At 50.4% G+C, this 24,285-nt stretch overlaps 1 protein-coding gene and 1 long non-coding RNA gene across 8 annotated transcripts in view; one reads left to right on the top strand and one right to left on the bottom strand.

Moving 5' to 3' along the window:
* Nucleotides 1–87: 87 nt before the first annotated feature.
* The window catches only part of BRD4 (bromodomain containing 4), a 63,988-nt gene continuing 39,790 nt past the window's right edge, over nt 88–24,285 (top strand). Inside the window, exons 1-3 of one of the 7 annotated variants that reach the window (XM_082073978.1) lie at nt 88–281; nt 19,893–19,975; nt 22,916–23,032. In XM_082073978.1, the coding sequence (XP_081930104.1) occupies nt 23,013–23,032 (20 nt within the window). In that variant the 5' untranslated portion in view covers nt 88–281; nt 19,893–19,975; nt 22,916–23,012. Of the gene's footprint in view, nt 282–986; nt 1,039–19,892; nt 19,976–21,691; nt 21,838–22,912; nt 23,033–24,285 lie in introns of those variants that run through there. The other 6 variants (XM_082073980.1, XM_082073984.1, XM_082073982.1 and 3 more) reach the window with 6 other exon arrangements.
* Nucleotides 19,983–20,604, bottom strand: LOC309450824. Its single transcript, XR_014186115.1, has 3 exons — nt 20,526–20,604; nt 20,455–20,489; nt 19,983–20,346 (listed from the first exon to the last, which is right to left on the bottom strand). It is a non-coding gene; the product is annotated as an uncharacterized lncRNA (long non-coding RNA).

Here is a 24,285-nt window from a genome sequence, read left to right as displayed (position 1 = left end):
CCTCCCGTGACGTCACGGCCGCGGCCTCCGGCGGGAGCGGGGTGGGCGGGGCCCGCTGCGCCGTGACGTCAAGGCGCAGCGCGGTGAGGTCAGTGCGGCGCCGCTGCCGGACCCGCTGCCCCTCGGTGCCCGCGTCCCCCTCCCCCCGCCGCGGCCGGTTCCCCCCCCCCCTTCCCCTTCCCTTCTCCTCCCCCCGCCGCTCCGTGACGCCTCCGTGGGCCCCGGCGGGAGGGCGGCTCGCCCGGCCCGGCCCGGCCCGGCCCCTTCCCGCCGCCGCTGAGGTAAGAACCGCCCGGGCCGCGGGGAGCGGCGCCGCCGCGGCGGGGAGCGCTGAGGAGCGTTACGCTGCTGGGGAGGGGGTACCGGGATTCACCAACGCCTCGTACGTCGCCCCGCCGGCGTAACCCGCATTGCGTAATGCGGCCGCTGCGTCAGGGAGGCCTACGTAAACTGCGGAGCGGAACCCGCCCGCGGAGGTGTGAGGCCTGCTACGCAAACGGCGTAAAGCGGGTTGTGCGGGGGGGGGGCCGCCGGTAGCGTAGCGCCGGTCACGCGCCGGGTGCGTAGGCCCCTGCGCAAAGGGGAGGGCGGGGGTGGGGGGGGCGGTGTTTTCCGCGCCCTACGCACTTTGCGCAATCGCCGAGCGGCTGTTTGGCGGGGGGACGCGCGGCCCCGCCGCCGGTACCGGGCGCTACGCGGGGCGGGCGGCGCAGGGGCGGGGGGGAAGAGAGCGGGGAGCGTCCGGGAAGAGAGCCCTCCGGGTTACGCCGTTTGCGCAAAGCCGGGGCTCCGCTACGCCCTTTGCGTACCATGGGAATGCGCTGCTGGTGGTGGGGGGGGGCGGGCGCTGCGCCGTTAGCGTAACGCCGCTGTTGAATCGCAGCGGTGCGGGCCGGGTTACGCCGTTGGCGCGGCGCGGGGCGGGGCCGGGCGGCGCGGGGGCACTTCCTGCCGCCGCCATTTTCTCCGCGGCCGGGAGGAGGAGGAGGAGGAGGAAGCGGCGCCTCTTGCGTTGAGCCAGCGGCCCCGGGGCCCGCGGTGAGTGACGCCGCCTCCGCTTCCCCCCGCTCCCCCCCGGCCCCTCGGGCCCCCCGGCCGGGCTGCGGAACCGGCGGCCGCGGGGGAACGGCCCCGTTAGGCCTCGGGGGCCGCCCCCGCCCGGGCCCTGCGGCCGCTCGCGGGGCCTGAGGGGCGGACACGCAGCGAGCGGCGCCGGGGCGGGGGCGGGGCGTGGCTCCCGGTGCTTCCCCTGAGGGGGCGCTCCCGCCATCGCGCTCGTTCCGTCTAACGGCCCCTTCTCCCCCCTGATACTGATACCCCATCAATTTGGGGGTCATTGGGGCGTATTGTTGGATATTCACATCATCCCATGTACAGTTTTGGGGTCATTGGGGCGTATTGTTGGATATTCACGTCGTCCCATCAAAGTTTTGGGGTCATTGGGGCGTATTGTTGGATATTCACATCATCCTATTGAAGTTTTGGGGTGTATTGTTGGATATTCACGTCGTCCCGTTACAGTTTTGGGGTCATTGGGGCGTATTGTTGGATATTCACGTCATCCCATTGAAGTTTTGGGGTCATTAGGGCGTATTTTTGGATATTCACATCATCCTATTGAAGTTTTGGGGTGTATTATTGGATATTCATGTCGTCCCATCGAAGTTTTGGGGTCATTGGGGTGTATTGTTGGATATTCATGTCGTCCCATCGAAGTTTTGGGGTCATTGGGGCGTATTGTTGGATATTCACATCGTCCCGTCGAAGTTTTGGGGTCATTGGGGTGTATTGTTGGATATTCGCGTCGTCCCGTTACAGTTTTGGGGTCATTGGGGTGTATTGTTGGATATTCAGGTCGTCCCGTTACAGTTTTGGGGTCATTGGGGTGTATTGTTGGATATTCACATCATCCTATTGAAGTTTTGGGGTGTATTATTGGATATTCAGGTTGTCCCGTTACAGTTTTGGGGTCATTGGGGTGTATTGTTGGATATTCATGTCGTCCCGTTACAGTTTTGGGGTCACTGGGGCGTATTGTTGGATATTAACGTCGTCCCATCAAAGTTTTGGGGTCATTGGGGCGTATTGTTGGATATTCACATCATCCTATTGAAGTTTTGGGGCGTATTGTTGGATATTCACGTCGTCCCGTTACAGTTTTGGGGTCATTGGGGCGTATTGTTGGATACTCACATCATCCCATATACAGTTGTGGGGTCATTGGGGCATATTGTTGGATATTCGTGTCGTCCCATCAAAGTTTTGGGGTCATTGGGGCGTATTGTTGGATATTCACATCATCCCATTGAAGTTTTGGGGTCATTAGGGCGTATTTTTGGATATTCACATCATCCTATTGAAGTTTTGGGGCGTATTATTGGATATTCAGGTCGTCCCGTTACAGTTTTGGGTCATTGGGGCGTATTGTTGGATATTCATGTCGTCCCATCGAAGTTTTGGGGTCATTGGGGCGTATTGTTGGATATTCACGTCATCCCATCAAAGTTTTGGGGTCATTGGGGTGTATTGTTGGATATTCACGTCGTCCCGTTACAGTTTTGGGGTCATTGGGGCGTATTTTTGCATATTCACATCATCCTATTGAAGTTTTGGGGTGTATTATTGGATATTCACCTCGTCCCATCGAAGTTTTGGGGTCATTGGGGCGTATTGTTGGATATTCACGTCGTCCCGTTACAGTTTTGGGTCATTGGGGCGTATTGTTGGATATTCATGTCGTCCCATCGAAGTTTTGGGGTCATTGGGGCGTATTGTTGGATATTCACGTCATCCCATCAAAGTTTTGGGGTCATTGGGGTGTATTGTTGGATATTCACGTCGTCCCGTTACAGTTTTGGGGTCATTGGGGCGTATTTTTGCATATTCACATCATCCTATTGAAGTTTTGGGGTGTATTATTGGATATTCACCTCGTCCCATCGAAGTTTTGGGGTCATTGGGGCGTATTGTTGGATATTCACGTCGTCCCGTTACAGTTTTGGGGTCATTGGGGCGTATTGTTGGATATTCACGTCGTCCCGTCGAAGTTTTGGGGTCATTGGGGCGTATTGTTGGATATTCACGTCGTCCCATCAAAGTTTTGGGGTCATTGGGGCGTATTGTTGGATATTCGCGTCGTCCCGTTACAGTTTTGGGATCATTGGGGCGTATTTTTGGATATTCACATCATCCTATTGAAGTTTTGGGGTGTATTGTTGGATATTCACGTCGTCCCGTTACAGTTTTGGGGTCATTGGGGCATATTGTTGGATATTCGTGTCGTCCCATCAAAGTTTTGGGGTCATTGGGGCGTATTGTTGGATATTCACATCATCCCATTGAAGTTTGGGGGTCATTAGGGCGTATTTTTGGATATTCACATCATCCTATTGAAGTTTTGGGGTGTATTATTGGATATTCAGGTCGTCCCGTTACAGTTTTGGGGTCATTGGGGCGTATTGTTGGATATTCACATCGTCCCATTGAAGTTTTGGGGCGTATTGTTGGATATTCACGTCGTCCCGTTACAGTTTTGGGGTCATTGGGGCGTATTGTTGGATATTCACATCATCCCATTGAAGTTTTGGGGTGTATTGTTGGATATTCAGGTCGTCCCGTTACAGTTTTGGGGTCATTGGGGCGTATTTTTGGATATTCACATCGTCCCGTTGAAGTTTTGGGGTCATTGGGGCGTATTGTTGGATATTCACATCATCCCATTGAAGTTTTGGGGTGTATTATTGGATATTCAGGTTGTCCCGTTACAGTTTTGGGGTCATTGGGGCGTATTGTTGGATATTCGCGTCGTCCCGTTACAGTTTTTGGGTCATTGGGGCGTATTGTTGGATATTCGTGTCATCCCATTGAAGTTTTGGGGTCATTAGGGCGTATTTTTGGATATTCACATCATCCTATTGAAGTTTTGGGGTGTATTATTGGATATTCAGGTCGTCCCATCGAAGTTTTGGGGTCACTGGGGCATATTGTTGGATATTCACGTCATCCCATTGAAGTTTTGGGGTGTATTGTTGGATATTCACGTCGTCCCGTTACAGTTTTGGGGTCATTGGGGCTTCGCTCCCCCTTTAGTGCTTTTCCCCCCTTTTCTCCACGTTGTTTTTCTACTTGTGGACAAATTGTTTAGAATTTGGGGCCGTGACAAAACTCTTCAGCCGCTTTCTCGCCGTTTTGGGTGGGAAAACCACGGCTGCTCCTTCCCCGGGGGGATTTGGGGTTGAAACGTCGCATTTTTGGGGTTGAAACGTCGCATTTTTGGGGTCCCTTGGGTCGTCGCTTCACACGGACACTCAGTCCCTGCGTTTGTTTAACACTAATTAACTTATGGTGTGAAAACGACGATTCCGAACGCACCTTGGCTGGGGGGGATGAGCAGTTTATGCGCCTAATTAACAGCAGGGAGTCAAACCCTGGTGGTTTTATACTCACACCGTTATTAACGCCTCTATCCTCACCCTTATATGCTTTGTATCCATTGGTTTGTACTCTGAGCTTTATAAAACCCCGTTAAGAGCTTAAATTCTAATTCCCGGCGAAGTTTCGCCGCTCTCTTTGCAGGATTTTCCCCATTGAAGCGCCGTTATCCACCGGAGCCCCTTCGGCGTCCTCCCCTACCAGCGTGGTTTGAAAAACAAATACCAGGCGGCGCCCATAGGGCTGGACGACAAACAATTAAGCCGATCGATGGTAACGAGCTTTCGCTTGTGCAACCCCGGGGTCGCCGCTTCGCTGCGTTTGGTTCGTTTGGGGGTGTATTGTTGGATATTCGCGTCGTCCCGTTACAGTTTTGGGGTCATTGGGGCGTATTGTTGGATATTCACGTCGTCCCGTTACAGTTTTGAGATCATTGGGGCGTATTGTTGGATATTCACGTCGTCCCATCAAAGTTTTGGGGCGTAATGTTGGATATTCATGTCATCCTGTTACAGTTTTGGGGTCATTGGGGCGTATTGTTGGATATTCACCTCGTCCCATTGAAGTTTTGGGGCGTAATGTTGGATATTCACGTCATCCCGTCGAAGTTTTGGGGTCATTGGGGCGTATTGTTGGATATTCACGTCATCCCGTTACAGTTTTGGGGTCACTGGGGCACATTGTTGGATATTCACCTCGTCCCATTGAAGTTTTGGGGTCATTGGGGTGTATTGTTGGATATTCGCGTTGTCCCGTTACAGTTTTGGGGTCATTGGGGTGTATTGTTGGATATTCACATCATCCCATTGAAGTTTTGGGGCGTATTGTTGGATATTCACCTCGTCCCGTTACAGTTTTGGGGTCATTGGGGTGTATTGTTGGATATTCGCGTCGTCCCATCGAAGTTTTGGGGTGTATTGTTGGATATTCGCGTCGTCCCGTTACAGTTTTGGGGTCATTGGGGTGTATTGTTGGATATTCGCGTCGTCCCGTTACAGTTTTGGGGTCATTGGGGCGTATTGTTGGATATTCACATCATCCCATTGAAGTTTTGGGGCGTATTGTTGGATATTCACCTCGTCCCGTTACAGTTTTGGGGTCATTGGGGCGTATTGTTGGATATTCACGTCGTCCCATCAAAGTTTTGGGGCGTATTGTTGGATATTCACATCATCCCATTGAAGTTTTGGGGTCATTGGGGCGTAATGTTGGATATTCACCTCGTCCCATCAAAGTTTTGGGGCGTAATGTTGGATATTCACGTCATCCTGTTACAGTTTTGGGGTCATTGGGGCGTATTGTTGGATATTCGCGTCGTCCCGTTACAGTTTTGGGGTCATTGGGGCATATTGTTGGATATTCACATTGTCCCGTCGAAGTTTTGGGGTCATTGGGGTGTATTGTTGGATATTCATGTCGTCCCATCGAAGTTTTGGGGTCATTCGGGCGACAAAAGAGTTTTGCGCAGGTTGGGTTTGTGCGCTCGGTTTAAGCCGACTTAATCTCTTTAAGCTCGGCTTAAGCGTCTCATGGCAAAGTTCAGCTCGGTTTAGGGAAGAAAATGAACCACATCGCTTCGGGCAAGCGAAATATTGACGATTTCACCTTAAAATGTGGTTGTGACCCGCGGCGCGAGCGGTTGTTACTAATACAAGCGATTGTGGAGATGGACATAAATGAAACGTACATCCTGGTGCTCGGCCTAAGGCCGCGCGAGCTCAAGTTGGGTTTAAAAGGTGGATTAAATGTGTTTTCTTAGTGTTTTAAAGCACGAGGTCAAGGAAAACGTGGGAGGAACCGAACTCGAGGAACCGCGATAGCGCCTGTAAATAAACACGCTGTTCCCACACGGCCTCTAATCTTTGCCCCTTGGCAGAGCCCGCGGTGACCTGGTTTAAAGCACTAAAACCCGGCTTTCCTGCTTGTTTTAACCCCTATCAACTGCGTTAATTACTTCAAGCGGAGTAATTGGTGCTAACGATACGCCGAGCGCGACTTCGGAGCTGAGCTTAGTTCCCATACACCTGATTTTATCGTCGCTAAACCAGGAGTCGCGCTTTGGTCGCAAACGGGCGCAGGTAGGAAGCGATCTCACCCCGTCGGTCTCCCTCGCGCTGCTAATTACCTTTAATTAAGTTCTTTTTGATCTTGGGCGCTTTGCTAACGGGCCGTAGGTCACCTGGCTCGTTTGGAACGGTTCCTCCTAAATCAACTTGGCCTGGTAATTATCTACTGGCTCGTTTGGAGCCGGTTCAGGAAGGTCAACGGGTTCTTTGCACGAGGATGTTTTACCGTAACCCCCATGTGAAATCCTGGGGTGAAATCCACTGGATTGGAGTCGCTTAGAACTCAAAACCGATCTTACAACACTAAAACCTGACTTGGGGCACCATCCCCATTAAATCCCAGGTGGAATCGCGGCTCAACGTGGAGCGGGGAATAAATATCCCGGTAGAAATGTCGGAATCCGGCTCTTTTTGCCGGGAAAAGGGAGAAAAACGATGATTCCGTGAGCTTACAAGGGAATCGGGAGGATTGTAGCGGGGTCTAATTGAATAATAGGTGTTTTAAAGCTCTTTAATATCTAAATCTGCGAGCTTTAGGAGCGATATTGGCAGCGTATCTGGGTTTCCTAGGCCGGGATTAACACAGGGCAGAGCGCGGCTGCCCAAGGATCCCAAAGCCCGGCTTGCAAAGCCAAAAACGCGGCGTTTCACCCCAAAACGGAGCATTCGCAGCGCTATAAGACGGCCAGTGGATTTATCCGCATCAAAGGTGAATGTTCGTTATCCAAACGAGCGACGTTCATCCTAAAACCGCCTGATTTTGGCTTCAAACAAGCGCTCGGCCGCCTCCGATCGGCGTTAAACAGCTCGGAAGAGTCGGATGTTCGTTAAACACCGAAAGGTTTGGTTTTGTCTCCTTGATTGATCCTGATCGCTGATATTCGTTAATTGAGTCGTTATTAGAACGCGTTTCAAGCCTAATTAGGCTTCTCAAGATTCTACCGCAGCGATATCAGCCCCATTGATTTGCCTGATAAAGGGTCAAGTTGCGCTCGGGTCGCTCGGGCCCTCGTTAGCGCTGGTGGATAACGAGGCCTAACGAAGCTTGGTGTTGTATTTAAATTAAAACCTGAGATTTATAGGTCGGTTTTGCTCTTTTTTTAACGTGATGAGCATCGCGCTTCAATCTGAATGATGTTAAATGAATCGGCGCGTAATTAAGCAATTATGTGTTTAAACAAACCTGGGCGCTTCGGCAATTAAATGGTCTTTTCCAGTATCGCGTCGGCTTAATTTAATTAATGTCTGCCGGCACGTTGGCTTTAATAACCGAGATACGAAAGCAAAACAAGCTCAGAAACTTCAATTATGTCACAGCCGCTAATTAAAATAACGTGGAAAATTTATTAGAGCGCTTTGGAGTTGATTTATCCCGGAGATTCGCGTTTGGAGCCACCGGTTATGGGTTAATTAAAGAATAATCCTGGAGTTGATCATAAATTATTAATTACGGGAGGTGAAGTGTGAGGAATGAAGAGTTTGAGGTTAAAAAGTGGGGGAATTGGTGCAGAGGGAGCGGCGCTTTGTGTCCTTTTCTGGAGGCGCGACTGCGACTCTGTTAATCTCAACTTTAGGCGAGATCAAGGTGGGAACAAGCAAATCCTCACGTTGCTCTTTGTGTTAATTACTCGGGTTATTCCTCCCCCAGATGGAGCAATTTGGAATAATAACTCGTTTTCACCTCGGTTGGGGTTTAAAAACTCATTGTTGTGAAAGCAAAAGAGATGCCGGATCAGGTGTAAGTCCTGCTCGGTGGCTTAACTTCTGCACCTGGCTTTGCTAGTCCTTTTGGGTGGTTTAACTTCTACATCTGGCTTTGTTAATCCTGCTCGGTGATTTAGCTTCTACACCTGGCTTTGTTAGTCGTGCTCGGTGATTTAGCTTCTACACCTGGCTTTGTTAGTCCTGCTCAGTGGTTTAGCTTCTACACCTGGCTTTGTTAGTCCTGCTCAGTGGTTTAACTTCTACACCTGGCTTTGTTAGTCCTGCTCAGTGGTTTAACTTCTACATGGGGCTTTGTAAGTCTGCCTGGTGATTTAATTTCTACACCTGGTTTCGTTAGTCCTGCTCAGTGGTTTAACTTCTACACCAGGCTTTGTTAGTCCTACTCGGTGGTTTAACTTCTACACCTGGCTTTGCTAGTCCTGTTGGGTGATTTGACTTCTACACCTGGTTTTGCTAGTCCTGCTCAGTGGTTTGACTTCTCCACCTGGCTTTGTTAATCCTGCTCAGTGGTTTAATTTCTACACATGGTTTTGCTAGTCCTGCTCAGTGGTTTAACTTCTACACCTGGCTTCGTTAGTCCTGCTCAGTGGTTTAACTTCTACACCTGGTTTTGTTAGCCCTGCTCAGTGGTTTAACTTCTACAGCTGGCTTTGTTAGTCCTGCTTGGTGGTTTAACTTCTACACCTGGCTTTGCTTGTCCTGCAGGATCAGGCAGTTCAAGTTTGGGCTGAAAAAGCCAGGAATATGCTACAAGACGTGGACGCGTTTGTGCCGCGCGTGGAGTCGTGGTTGGTGGGAAACATCTCGGTCGATAGTTTCAGGTCAACTTGTGAATCCTTCTCCTTCTTTTCCCCCCTTACGCCCCCAAAAAGCCGCTTGTAGCATTGACTGGGCTCCTGATGGGTTTTACCTCCTTGTGCTTGGCTTAAGCAGAGCTTTTGGACTTAGGCTTGACTTAAAACCCCTGCGGGAAGAGCTTGACTTGCAGACGTTTTCCCTGCAAAAGCGAGGGAAGAATTTGGGATTTATTGTTATTTAAATGAAGCACAGGGGCAAAAATCTCAGCCTGAAGTGACAAGTTTTGACTCATGTTTTGGGTCGTGTAGCTCTTTTTTGACTTTTTCCTACGTTTTTAGAGAATGTGCTATGTATTAAATCACTGAGCAGGACTAACAAAGCCCAGATGTAGAAGTTAAACCACCGAGCAGGGCTAATGAACCCAGGTGTAGAAGTTAAACCACCGAGCAGGGCTAACAAACCCAGATGTAGAAGTTAAACCACCAAGCAGGACTTACAGGTGTAGAAGTTAAACTGCCTAGCAGAACTAACAAAGCCTGGTTCCTAAAGCACCTTCCTTTCTTGAGCTGGTTCTTAATCACCCGCTCGCCCTTTTGATGTTAATTTGATGAGCTGAAGAGTTATTAAAATGAGGCAAAAACCCCTGAAAAACCATCACCTTGGGGCAGAAGTTTCTCTACTCAACTGCACCTCCTGAAACTTTAAGCCCAGCTTAAAGCTCCACGGTTCTTTTAGTCTGCACCTACACCCTTTTCTTGCATAAGTTTGGGGATGGGAGGCGTCGAATTTTGGGACGGGGCACCTTGCCTCAAATTTTGAGACGCATCACCCCAGAATTTTGGGGACAGGATGCATCAGGATTTTGGGGCGCGTCGGGATTTGGGGACGGGGCGCGTCGAGATTTGGGGACGGGATGAGGCACCTCAAAGTTTTGGGGACGGGAGGCGTCGGAATTTGGGGACAGGGCGCCTCACCATTTGGGGACAGGACGCGTTGCCTCAGAAATTTCGGGACGGGACGCGTCGGAATTTTGGGACACGTCGGAATTTTGGACGGGGCGCGTTGGAGTTTGGGACGCGTCACCTCATTTTGGGATGGGAGGCGTCGGGATTTTGGGACGCGTCACCTCAATTTTGGGACGGGGCGCCTCGGAATTTTGGGACGGGAGGCGTCAGAATTTGGGACACATCACCTTGGGATTTTGGGGACGGGGCGCCTCGGGATTTTGGGACGCGAGGCATCGGGATTTTGGGACGGGGCGCGTCGCCTCGAAATTTGGGGTGCGTCACCGGAATTTTGGGACGGGATGCATTGGAATTTGGGACGGGAGGTATCAAAATTTTGGGACGCGGTGCCTTGAATTTTGGGACAGGAGGCGTCGGGTTTTGGGACGGGGCACCTCAAATTTTAGGAAGGGACGCCTCGGAATTTTGGGACGCGTCGCATCGGGATTTTGGGACGCAAGGCGTCAGATTTTGGGGACGGGGCGCGTCGGATTTTGGGTATGGAACGTGACGCCTCGAAATTTGGGACCCGTCGCCTCGAAATTTGGGACGTGGCGCCTTGAAATTTTGGGACAGGGCACGTCGGGATTTGGGGGCGCATTGGAATTCGGGATGGGAGGCGTCGAAATTTGGGACGCGGCACCTCGAAATTTGGGACAGGGCACCTCGAAATTTTGGGACAAGAGGAATCGGGATTTTGGGACGGGGCGTGTTGGATTTTGGGACGTGGTGCGTCAAAATTTTGGGACGCATCGGGATTTTGGGGACGGGAGGCGTCGGAATTTTGGGGACGGGGATTTTGGGATGTGGCGCCTCAAATTTGGGGATGGGGCACCTCCGAATTTTGGGACACGTCGCCTTGAATTTTGGGACGCATCACATTGGGATTTTGGGACACGAGGCATCGGGATTTTGGGACTGGGTGCGTTGGATTTTGGGGACAGGGCGTGTTGCCTCGAATTTTGGGACGGGAGGCCTCGGAATTTTGGGACGCGGCACCTCAGAATTTTGGGATGGGACGTGTCAGAATTTGGGATGGGGGGCATCGAATTTTGGGATGCGGCACCTCAAAATATGGGATGGGGTGCGTCAGATTTTGGGGACGGGGCACGTTGCCTCAATTTTGGGATGGGACGCGGTGCCTCGGAATTTGGGGACGCATTGGAATTTTGGGGACACGACACCTCAAATTTTGGAACGGGAGGCATTGAAATTTTGGGATGCGGTGCCTCGGGATTTTGGGGACGGGACGCATTGGGATTTTGGTGACGGGGCGCGTCGGGATTTGGGGATGGGACGCATCGCCTCGGAATTTGGGACGGGAGGTGTTGGGATTTTGGGACTGGGCACTTCAGATTTTGGGGACGGGACATGTTGCCTCAAAATTTGGGACATGTCACCTCAATTTGGGGACGGGGCACGTTGGAATTTGGGGACGGGAGGCGTCAAAATTTTGGGACGGAATTTGGGGACGTGTCAGGATTTTGGGACGCGACGCCTCAAATTTTGGGACAGGACATGTCGGAATTGGGACGGGAGGCATCAGAATTTTGGGGATGGGGCTCGTTGGGATTTTGGGGACGGGAGGTGTCGGAGTTTTGGGGACGGGAGGTGTCAGAATTTTGGGACACGTCACCTCGAAATTTGGGGACGAGGCGCCTCGGAATTTTGGGACGGGGCACCTCGGACTTTTGGGGACGCGTTGGAATTTGGGGACGCCTCAGATTTTGGGACGGGGGTGCATCGGAATTTTGGGACGTGGTACCTTGGAATTTTGGGGACGTGGCGCCTCGGAATTTGGGGACGTGTCGGGATTTGGGGACGCGCTGCCTCAAATTTTGGGACAGGAGGCGTCAGTTTTGGGACACCTTGAATTTTGGGACAGGACGTGTCGGAATTGGGACAGGAGACATTAGAATTTTGGGGATGGGGCTCGTTGGGATTTTGGGGACGGGAGGCGTCGGAATTTTGGGACGCGTCACCTCGAAATTTGGGGACGAGGCGCGTCCAAAAATTGGGGACGGGTCGCGTCGGAATTTTGGGATGTGGTGCCTCGGAATTTGGGGGCGGGGGGCGTCGGAATTTGGGGATGTGTCAAATTTGGGGACGGGACACCTTGGAATTTTGGGGACGTGGCGCCTCGGGATTTTGGGATGGGATGCGTCGGGATTTTGGGTCGTGACATGTTGGAATTTGGGACACGTTGCCTCGGGATTTTGGGACAGGGCACCTCAGAATTTTGGGGACGCGTTGGAATTTGGGGACGCCTCGGATTTTGGGACGGGGGGGCGCATCCGAATTTTGGGACATGGTACCTTGGAATTTTGGGGACGCGGCGCCTCGGGATTTGGGGACGGGACACGTCGGGATTTTGGGACGCGACACCTCGATATTTGGGACGGGAGGCATCGGGATTTTGGGACGCGAGGTGTCAGGATTTTGGGACAGGAGGTGCAGCAAAATTTGGGGGTGCTTTGGGATTTGGGATGGGGCGCCTCAAAATTTTGGGACACCTCAAATTTGGGGACGGTGCGCGTCGGGATTTGGGACACGAGGCAGCGCCTCGGAATTTTGGGGACGGGGCGCCTCGGGATTTGGGGACGTGTTGGGATTTGGGGACGCGACGCCTCAAATTTTGGGACACCTTGAATTTTGGGACAGGACGTGTCGGAATTGGGACGGGAGGCGTCAGAATTTTGGGGATGGGGCACATCAGAATTTTGGGGACGGGAGGTGTCGGAATTTTGGGACGCGTCACCTCGAAATTTGGGGACGGGTCGCCTCAGAATTTTGGGATGCGGTGCCTCGGAATTTGGGGATGGGGGGCGTCAGAATTTGGGGATGCATCAAATTTGGGGACGGGACACCTTGGAATTTTGGGGACGCGGCGCCTCGGGATTTTGGGATGGGATGCGTCGGGATTTTGGGTCGTGACATGTTGGAATTTGGGACACGTTGCCTTGGGATTTTGGGACTGGACGCATCAGGATTTGGGGACGTGGTACCTTGGAATTTTGGGGACGTGGCACCTCGGGATTTGGGGACGGGACACATCACCTCGAAATTTGGGACGGGAGGCATCAGGATTTTGGGACGGGAGGTGTCGGGATTTTGGGACACGGCGCATCAAAATTTGGGGACGCCTTGGGATTTGGGGACGGGGCGCGTCGAAATTTTGGGGTGCGACACCTCGAAATTTGGTTCGGGAGGCGTCGGGATTTTGGGACGGGAGATGCATCGAAATTTGGGGGCGCCTTGGGATTTGGGACAGGACGCCTCGGAATTTTGGGACGCCTCAAATTTGGGGACGGTGCACGTTGGGATTTGGGACGGGGCGCATCAGCATTTTGGGACACGGCGCCTCGGAATTTTGGGAACAGGAGGCATCAGGATTTTGGGAAAGGGGCGCCTTGGAATTTTGGGACAGGGAGGTCTTGGAATTTTGGGACGGGACGCGTTGGAATTTGGGATGGGAGGCATTGAAATTGTGGGATGCGGTACCTCAAATTTTGGGATGGGCCACGGCGGATTTTGGGACCCAAATTGGGATTTTATGCCTCAAATTTGTCCAAACTGCGCTCAGATTGTCGATGTTAATTATCAACGTGGCCTCGTCGCTGCTAATTATCCACTTAGAGCAAGAAACATCCCAAAATAATCAATTAAAATCACTCGCCGTTCAATCCATCGACTTAATCCTTTGAGTCCTGGTGTTCAGGACTTGGCAGGATCACCGATATATTCTTAATGTTCTTAAATTGAGCACAATATTAATTGCTTATATTTAGCACATTTGATCGCTGCTTAACGAAGAATTCGGTGACGGGGACAAGAATTAATTAAGAAAGATCTAAACTACCCAGCGCTGTTATTTTAATGTATTTACGGAGACAATTCCCAACGTTGTGCTGCTCCCAACCCCCCGGCGGGCTCGTTTGTGCTGAATTGGGTGTAATTAGTGTTAATTAGGGCACCTGGGGGAAGGTGTCGCCCCGCGGGATAAAGTCTCTTGATTTAAACGCCTCTTTTTCCTGTAGAATCGCTGGGAAAAAGGGTTAGAAGGGGGTGGTCGGTAGGTCAGAGAGGTTCTCCTGCCCCTCTGCTCTGCCCTTTAGTTCAGATATTATCAAGAGATACTTGGGGAATATATATATACATATATGTATATATAATATACACAGCCATAGCACCCTGAGAACGCCCCATCTCATTTGATCTGGGAAGCTAAGCAGGGTCGGGCCCGGTCAGCACTTGGATGGGAGACCAATGGTACCTGGGGGGATTAGAAGGGGGTGGTCAGTAGGTCAGAGAGGTTCTCCTGCCCCTCTGCTCTGCCCTTTAGTTCAGATATTATCAGGATATAGTTGGGGAACACGTATATATACATATATATAATATATACAGCCATAGCACCCTGAGAACGCCCCATCTCATCTGATCTGGGAAGCTAAGCAGGGTCGGGCCCGGTCAGTGTTTGGATGGGAGACCAATGGGACCTGGGGGGGATTAGAAGGGGGTGGTCAGTAGGTCAGAGAGGTTCTCCTGCCCCTCTACTCTGCCTTTTAGTTCACATATTATCAGGATATACTTGGGGAACACATATATATACATATATATAATCTATACAGCCATAGCACCCTGAGAACGCCCCATCCCGTCTGATGTGGGAAGCTAAGCAGGGTCGGGCCCGGTCAGTGCTTGGATGGGAGACCAGCTGGGAACAGCGGGTGCTGTGGCTGAGCCAGCACTGGGCCCTTGTGGCCAGGAAGCCAATGGGACCTGGGGGGGATTAGAAGGGGGGGGTCGGTAGGTCAGAGAGGTTCTCCTGCCCCTCTGCTCTGCCCTGGGGAGGCCACATGCATGCACGTGGCTTTACCAAAACAGTGCCAGAGCCGTCCCTGAACCCGGGAAGTGTCCACACTGAACACGGGGTGCGGTTATTTTAAAGGGATACACATCCTCACAGAATCCCAGAATGGACTGGGGTAGAAAAGCCCTCAGAGACCATCCAGTCCAAGCCTTGGTCCAACTCCAGCCCATTCACCAGACCATGGCACTAAGCGCCATGTCCAAGCTCAGCTTAAAACCCTCCAGGGCCGGTGAGTCCAGCACCTCCCTGGGCAGCCATTCCAATGCCTGACCACTCTCTCTGCAAAGAACTGCTTCCTAATCTCCAGCCTAAATTTAAGTTGAAGCCCCTTGTCCTATTGCTGATGCCTGGGAGAAGAGCCCAATCCCCCCCTGGCTCCGACTTCCCTTCAGGTGGTTCTAGAGAGTGCTGAGCTCAGCTCTAAGCCTCTTGTCCAGCCTAAACAAGCCCAGCTCCCTCAGCCTCTCCCCATGGGGCTCGTGTTCAATCCCTTCCCCAGTCTTGTTGCTCTTCTCTGGACCCTCCAGCACTTCAATCTCTTTCCTGACCCGAGGGGCCCAGAACGTCCCACAACACTCCAGTGTGGCCTCCCCAATGCAGAGCGCAGGGGAGCATCGCTGCCCTTGTCCTGCCGACTACGCCGTTTGGATCCAGGACAGGCCACCATTGGCCTTCTTGGCCACACTGGTGGCTCCTGTTGAGCTTCCCGGCCATTAGTCCCCCCAGGTCCCTTTGGGCCACTCTGTGCCCAGCCCGGAGCTGCAGGGGGGGGTTGTGGCCACTTGGCCTTGTTGAACTTCAGCCCATTGGGTTCGGCCCATTCCCATCTATCCAGATCCCTCCCGCCCTCCAGCAGCTCCACACTCCTCCCAACTTGGTGCCACCATGATGGTCTCAACCCCTCATCTCAATCATCAATAAAGACCCAACACTGCCCCCTGGGGGACACCACTGGTGTTAAGCACAGAAAGTACGTGTGCGAATGTGCACGGAAAGTATAAATACATGTGCAAATGTGGAAGCGCGGGAGGAAAATACACTCGCGATTAGGCGAGGATTAATTTACATGGAAGCGCGGGAGGAAAATACACTCACGATTAGGCCAGGATTAATTTATACACGTATTCAGCATGGAAAGTACTGTGCAAATGTGCACGGAAAGTATAAATACATGTGCAAATGTGGAAGCACAGGAGGAAAATACACTCACGATTAGGCGAGGATTAATTTATAGACGTGCTCGTATTGAGCACGGAAAGTACGTGTGCAAATGTGCACAGAAAGTATAAATACACGTGCAAATGTGCACGAAATATTACACATGCTTATGGGGAAGCGCGGGAGGAAAATACACTCACGATTAGGCCAGGATTAATTTATGTGGAAGCGCGGGAGGGAAATACACTCACGATTAGGCCAGGATTAATTTATAGATGTGCTCGTATTGAGCACGGAAAGTACGTGTGCAAATGTGCATAGAAAGTATAAATACACGTGCGAATGTGGAAGCACAGGAGGAAAATACACTCGCGATTAGGCGAGGATTAATTTATGTGGAAGCGCGGGAGGAAAATACACTCACGATTAGGCCAGGATTAATTTATACACGTATTGAGCATGGAAAGTACGTGTGCAAATGTGCACAGAAAGTATAAATACACGTGCAAATGTGCACGAAATATTACACGTGCTTATGGGGAAGCACGGGAGGAAAATACACTCGCGATTAGGCGAGGATTAATTTATGTGGAAGCACGGGAGGAAAATACACTCACGATTAGGCGAGGATTAATTTATACACGCATTGAGCACAGAAAGTACACGTGCAAATGTGCACAGAAAGTATAAATACATGTGCAAATGTGGGAGCAGAGGAGGAAAATACACTCACGATTAGGCGAGGATTAATTTATACACGCATTGAGCACAGAAAGTACACGTGCAAGTGTGCACAGAAAGTATAAATACATGTGCAAATGTGGGAGCAGAGGAGGAAAATACACTCACGATTAGGCGAGGATTAATTTATGTGGAAGTGTGGGAGGGAAATACACTCAGGATTAGGCGAGGATTAATTTATACACGTATTCAGCATGGAAAGTACTGTGCAAATGTGCACGGAAAGTATAAATACATGTGCAAATGTGGAAGCACAGGAGGAAAATACACTCGCGATTAGGCGAGGATTAATTTATAGACGTGCTCGTATTGAGCACGGAAAGTACGTGTGCAAATGTGCATAGAAAGTATAAATACACGTGCAAATGTGCACGAAATATTACACATGCTTATGGGGAAGCGCGGGAGGAAAATACACTCACGATTAGGCCAGGATTAATTTATGTGGAAGCGCGGGAGGAAAATACACTCACGATTAGGCCAGGATTAATTTATAGACGTGCTCGTATTGAGCACAGAAAGTACGTGTGCAAATGTGCACAGAAAGTATAAATCCATGTGCAAATGTGGAAGCACGGGAGGAAAATAAACTCGCGATTAGGCGAGGATTAATTTATGTGGAAGCGCGGGAGGGAAATACACTCACGATTAGGCGAGGATTAATTTATAGACGTGCTCGTATTGAGCACGGAAAGTACGTGTGCAAATGTGCATAGAAAGTATAAATACACGTGCGAATGTGGAAGCACAGGAGGAAAATACACTCGCGATTAGGCGAGGATTAATTTATGTGGAAGCGCGGGAGGAAAATACACTCACGATTAGGCCAGGATTAATTTATACACGTATTGAGCACGGAAAGTACGCATGCAAATGTGCACAGAAAGTATAAATACACGTGCAAATGTGCACGGAATATTACACGTGCTTATGGGGAAGCACGGGAGGAAAATACACTCGCGATTAGGCGAGGATTAATTTATGTGGAAGCACGGGAGGAAAATACACTCACGATTAGGCGAGGATTAATTTATACACGCATTGAGCACAGAAAGTACACGTGCAAATGTGCACAGAAAGTATAAATACATGTGCAAATGTGGGAGCAGAGGAGGAAAATACACTCACGATTAGGCGAGGATTAATTTATGTGGAAGTGCGGGAGGGAAATACACTCAGGATTAGGCGAGGATTAATTTATACACGTATTGAGCGTGGAAAGTACGTGTGCAAATGTGCACGGAAAGTATAAATACACGTGCAAATGTGGAAGCACAGGAGGAAAATACACTCACGATTAGGCCAGGATTAATTTATGTGGAAGCGCGGGAGGTAAATACACTCACGATTAGGCCAGGATTAATTTATGTGGAAGCGCGGGAGGGAAATACACTCACGATTAGGCCAGGATTAATTTATGTGGAAGCGCGGGAGGGAAATACACTCGCGATTAGGCGAGGATTAATTTATGTGGAAGCGCGGGAGGAAAATACACTCACGATTAGGCCAGGATTAATTTATACACATATTGAGCACGGAAAGTATAAATACACGTCCAAATGTGGAAGCACAGGAGGAATATACACTCACGATTAGGCGAGGATTAATTTATGTGGAAGCGCGGGAGGAAAATACACTCGCGATTAGGCCAGGATTAATTTATAGACATGCTTGTATTGAGCATGGGAAGTACACGTGCAAATGCGTTCAAACCATCTTTTGGGGACTATCTTATTTTTAGACAGTGTAAAAATGAGCGAAAGGTTGTGAAAATAGATCTTCGCTCAACAAATTGTCGTCGGAACGTGACCCGGGATGACTTTGAGCTCTTCAGTGTGGTTTGACGTTCTCTTCTGATCAAACGGTTTTGCTTTGAACTGGTTTAACCATCCTTCGGGTTTGGTTTTAATCTCGGGGCGGATTTAATCGCTTGAAGACGCCGCGTTTTTCCCACTTTGCAAACGTTTCTGGTTTCCTTTCGCTTTTCCCCCACTTGGTTTTGCGATGATCTTGGCTTATCCTCCATTCCTGGGCTCCCCGTCGGGATTTGGCGGGAAAAGCGGCTGTTTTAGGAGCCCCGAATCGTGCGGATGGTGAAAACACACAAAGAACGTGGGCGGGAGTCACCGCTAAACCGAGACTAAAGCTTCGGAGCATAAAACATGCGTCCCGTCCCAAAATTCAACACTTACAAAGATTTTTGTAGGTAGAAAAATGAGGCAAAAGAGCTTTTCCAAAGAGAATCGTTGATAAGCCCAGCTTAAGGCTGAGGTGATTTTAGACTCCGCATCTGAATATAGGATGATAATCCTGACATTTTTAGCAGGATATTGCCTTTTAGCTGTCAGTTTTAAGCCTGGTTATTGATCAAATATGCTGAGGCGTCCGTCAAGAGCTTAGGTTTAAGCGTTGCCTCTTAAAACCAAGCTTAAAGGAGGTTGGTGACCCCTCTGTGGGTTAAGAAACTCAAGACAAGCTCAGGAGCTTGTGGAGGAAGAGTCACCATTTTGCTTTCCTACAAATGTTTAAAGTTTAAGCTGAGCTTAAAGTTTAAAGTTTAAACTGAGTTTAAAGTTTAAGCTGAGCTTAAAGTTAGTCAGAGCTGTTAAGCTGGGCCTTCTCTGGCCTCTTTCTGGACGTGCTGAGTTCCTTTCGTAGGGGGCAAAACGTCGCATCTTTCGTACCCCTGAAAATGGAATTAAAGTGGTTTTTTAATTGGTTTAATTAATTTATTGGCTCTACTACGTGAGGAGCTGGTTTTGGAGGATTTAACAGGTATTTAGGGCCTATTTAACGAGCGCAAACGACAGTAAATGACCTTGATATTAAAAAGACGTCGTTTGTGGTTACAATCGTCTTCCTACAAGCTTAAATTTTTGGTGATTTGGGGCAATTTGGGGCGATTTCCCTGAAAATCCAAAGCGGGAACAACGGATCAATCGCTGCTCTGGCCTCCAGGTGCTAAGCCGGGCTTTGAAACACTTAAACCTGCATTATACCCAGGCCTTGGAACCGGCTTAAACTGGGAAGGACTTTCTGGGCTGGAAAGAGCTTTTTGGGCCACAGTTCTGGATTAACGGGTGTTTCTTGTCCTTCCAGATCTTTCTTTCGATAGTCGCGTCGAAAATGAAGGTCAGAGGGTCGAGCTGGTGAAGAACCCAAAGGATCGACTCCCATTTCAGGTAATTCTTCTCAATTTTAGTCCTTTGCCCCGGCGTTTCGGGGCAGAAACGGCTCTTTTGGGGGTCAACGGAGGGAAATTAATTAATTAGAGCCGCGCTCGTTATCTCGGGCGCTTCGGATTGAGTTCGGTCCCGTACGAGCCACAGCAAATGCATCCGTGGATTGACCAGATTTACCGATGGGGTTAAACGAACCTCCGGCTTCGTTAACGCTGGATCCAACTTGATGGTCCCGATGCTTCGTTAGATGATGGATTTAAATCCACTGTCTGGAGGGAGATGATTCCGGCAGCAAAAATGGAGCCGTGGGTTGCAGGGTGGACATCTGCTCCACCATGGATCTCCATGGGGACGTGTGCTCCATCATGGACCTTCATGGGTGCAGGGACACGTGCTCCATCGTGGACCTTCATGGGTGCAGGGACACGTGCTCCATCATGGACCTTCATGGGTGCAGGGACACGTGCTCCATCGTGGACTTCATGGGTGCAGGGACATGTGCTCCATCGTGGACCTTCATGGGTGCAGGGACATGTGCTCCATTGTGGACTTCATGGGCTGTAGGAACATCTGCTCCACCGTGGTCTTCACCATGGGCTGCAGGGTGGACATCTGCTCCATTGTGGACCTCCATGGGCTTTCAGGATGGACATCTTCTCCACCATGGATCTCCATGGGCTGCAGGAACATCTGGTCCACTGTGGTCTTCACCATGGACTGCAGAGTGGATGTTTGCTCCACTATGGACCTCTGTGGGCTTCAGGATGGATGTGATCTTCACCATGGGCTTTAGGGTGGACGTCTCCACCATGGATCTCCATGGGGTGAAAGGGCTTTTACTCCACCATGGTGTTCACCATGGGCTTCAGGGTGGACATCTGCTCCACCATGGATCTCCATGGGCTGAAAGGATGTGTTCCACCATGTTCTTCACCATGAGCTGCAGAGTGGATGATTGGTCCACCATGAACCTCCATGGGCTTCAGGATGGACGTCTTCTCCACCATGGATCTCCATGGCCTGCAGGGACATCTGCTTCACCACGTTCTTCACTGTGGGCTGCAGTGTAGATGTTTGCTCCACTATGGACCTCCATGGGCTTCAGGATGGACGTCTGCTCCACCATGGTCTTCACCATGGGCTTCAAGGTGGACGTCTCCACCACGGATCTCCATGGGCTGCAGGGACATCTGCTCCACCATGTTCTTCACCGTGGGCTGCAGTGTGGATGTTTGCTCCACTATGGACCTCCATGGGCTTCAGGATGGACGTCTGCTCCACCACGGTCTTCACCATGGGCTTCAAGGTGGACGTCTCCACCACGGATCTCCATGGGCTGCAGGGACATCTCTTCCACCACCTTCTTCACCATGGGCTGAGGAGTGGATGTTTGCTCCACTATGGACCTGAGTGGAGTGAAAGGGCATCTGCTCCACCATGGTCTTCACCACAGGCTTCAAGGTGGACGTCTTCTCCACCATGGATCTCCATGGGCTGCAGAACATCTGCTCCGTGGCTTCCAGGGTGACCAACCTGCTCCACCGCGACCCTCTGGGTTTGGATGATGCCGGAGGGCGTTGGTGGGACCTCAAATTCACATCACTTGTACTGGGGACACCTCTTGATCCCACTGGATGGCAATTCAACCCTTAAGCCTGGCTCAACCCTTAAGCCAGGCTTAACGCTCCATCGTTGGTTTAAATCACTCTTTGTGAACGGGGTGAAGGAGCCGCTCAAATATTCACCGACTCAACCCAACATGATTTCCGCGCCGGCTTCTACACCCGTAACCCATAAATATCGCTGATAAAATGATGGATAAACCACTTATCGCGTCATCGACCCCCTCGGGATCTCAATGTGTAAGATATTAATTGATTAAAGTCGATTATTGTCCGAAATAACATTGAAACGTTGCCCCCCCTTTTTTCTTTGTGTCCCCCCCTTTTTTCTTTGTGTCCCCCCCTTTTTTCTTTGTGTCCCCCCCTTTTTTCTTTGTGTCCCCCCTTTTTTCTTTGTGTCCCCCCTTTTTATTGTGTCCCCCCTTTTTTTTGTGTCCCCCCTTTTTTTTGTGTGTCCCCTTTTTTTTGTGTGTCCCCTTTTTTTTGTGTGTCCCCTTTTTTTTGTGTGTCCCCTTTGTTGCCCCTCCCCCTTTTTGTCCCCCCCCTTTTTGTCCCCCCCTTTTTTTGTGTGTCCCCCCCTTTTTTTGTGTGTCCCCCCCTTTTTTTGTGTCCTCCCCCCTTTTTGTGTCCCCCCCTTTGTTGCCCCACCCCCTTTCCCTCCCCTGTTCCCCCCCCTTTTTGCCCCTCCCCAATTTTTTGCCCCCCCCTTTTTTGTCCCCCTTTTTTTGCGTCGTCCCCCCTTTATTGTGTGTGTCCCCCCCTTTATTGTGTGTGTCCCCCCCTTTATTGTGTGTGTCCCCCCCTTTATTGTGTGTGTCCCCCCTTTATTGTGTCTCCCTCCCTTTTTTTGTCTCCCCCCCCTTTTTTGTGTCCCCCCCTTTTGTTGCCCCACCCCCTTTCCCTCCCCTGTTCCCCCCCCTTTTTGCCCCTCCCCAATTTTTTGCCCCCCCCCCTTTTTGTGTCGTGGCCCCCCCCTTTTTTGTGTCCTCCCCCCCTTTTTTCATGTCCCCCCCTTTGTTGCCCCACCCCCTTTCCCTCCCCCCTTCCCCCCCCTTTTTGCCCTCCTCATTTTTTTGCCCCTCCCCATTTTTTGTCCCCCCCCCCCCCTTTTCCAATCTGACCTTAACGGCTGAACTTCAGGAAGGAATTTGCCCTGCAAGCAGAAACCCACCCGCACAAAACCTTCCCCATTGGTGCCGCTTCCCGTGGTTCCGCCGGCGTCCGGTGTCCGTCCCCCCGTCCGTAACAGCCGATCCCCTGTTGTTCCACCGGTGTCCGTCCCCCCGTCCGTAACAGCCGATCCTGTTGTCCCCAGCAGGCCCGGGACCCGAAGGCAGCTGTGCCTGCGCCCGCAGGAGATCGATGGACAAGCCAAGCGACCTCTGACCGCGCATCGGCTTCTGGGGCTAAATCCTATGGCAATGTATCCCACAAGGTACCGGCCCTTCGCTCGCTTTGTTAGGCGAGAGCATCCCTTTAGTACCGGGCTTAGTAAAACCAGCGCCGAGCCCCAAATAGTTAAAACCCGACGTCCAAAGCTCCAAATCTGCGCTGGTAGCGGTCGGTGTTGGGTTTAGGCCAGTACCAGCAACAAATTTAAGCGGGAGTTTAAGACTGAGTGATGGCAGGGTTAAGGCCTTGAGGTTTTATTAGCGCTGGAGGCCCAAAGTGAATCGATGACCCCACGATGAGAAACATTTCTTCCTCGTTTTCCTCCTCACTTTTCCCCCGTATCACTCAGAACTGGTGACTAACGAGGCTCTCGCACAATATAGAGTGGTCTTTAATTAATAGCTGCGTGTTTTCTCTAATTAATAGCTGCATTTCTTAAGCTTAAGACGGGCTACGTGTGCTTTAGGTTATCTACCTAAAAATGATCCGTCTAAGTTATTGATTTATCTACCTAAGGATGATTTATCTACCTAAAGATGATTTATCTACCTATAGATGATCTACATAAAAATTATATCTAAATTATATCTACCACAATATTGTCTACCTAATTATCTGCCTAAACATCGTCAACTTAAAGATTAGCTACCGAAACAATCTACCTAATGTTATCTACCTGAATTATCTACTTAAAGTTATTATCCACCTAGACTGTCTACCTGAATTAGTTACGTAAAGATTATCTACTTAAATTAAATACCTAAAATTATCTACTTAATTAACTACCTAAAGATTATCTACTTAGTTAACTACCTGGAGATTATCTACTTAAATTAACTACCTAAAGATTATCTGCTTAGATTAACTACCTAAAGCTCAGCTCAGCGCGCACCCAAAAAGCAGATTTTTGGTGTTAAATTGGGGCGGTTGTTGCCACCGAGGAGCTGCCGAGCGTTGGCCAACACCAACTCAACTCCTCATGGTGTTGGCAAAGCCAACCTGGGGCATTTGGCTCATTAGAGCCTCGTTTAGAGTTAACGAAGACTCTTCATGGAGAATGTAGACTCTTCATGGAGAATGTAGACTCTTCATGGAGAGCGAAGACTCTTCATGGAGAATGTAGACTCTTCATGGAGAACGTTGTTGAGTAGATTAGGCAAGAACAGGCCTAGAACAGGGTAGAATGTTCGTTACATTTGGAATGTTGACCTATTTTGTTGTGGCAACAGCGCTGTCGCTAAGGCCTGGTTGCCTGAGCTAGTCTGGTTGAGGTTCACCAGTTTAAGCTGAGCTTTG

This window comes from Streptopelia decaocto (genome assembly GCF_964273445.1).
Source record: "Streptopelia decaocto genome assembly, chromosome: 29".
NCBI lineage: Eukaryota > Metazoa > Chordata > Aves > Columbiformes > Columbidae > Streptopelia > Streptopelia decaocto.
The sequence above is the reverse complement of the archived record's forward strand: the minus strand, read 5'-3'. Positions and strand labels throughout refer to the sequence as shown.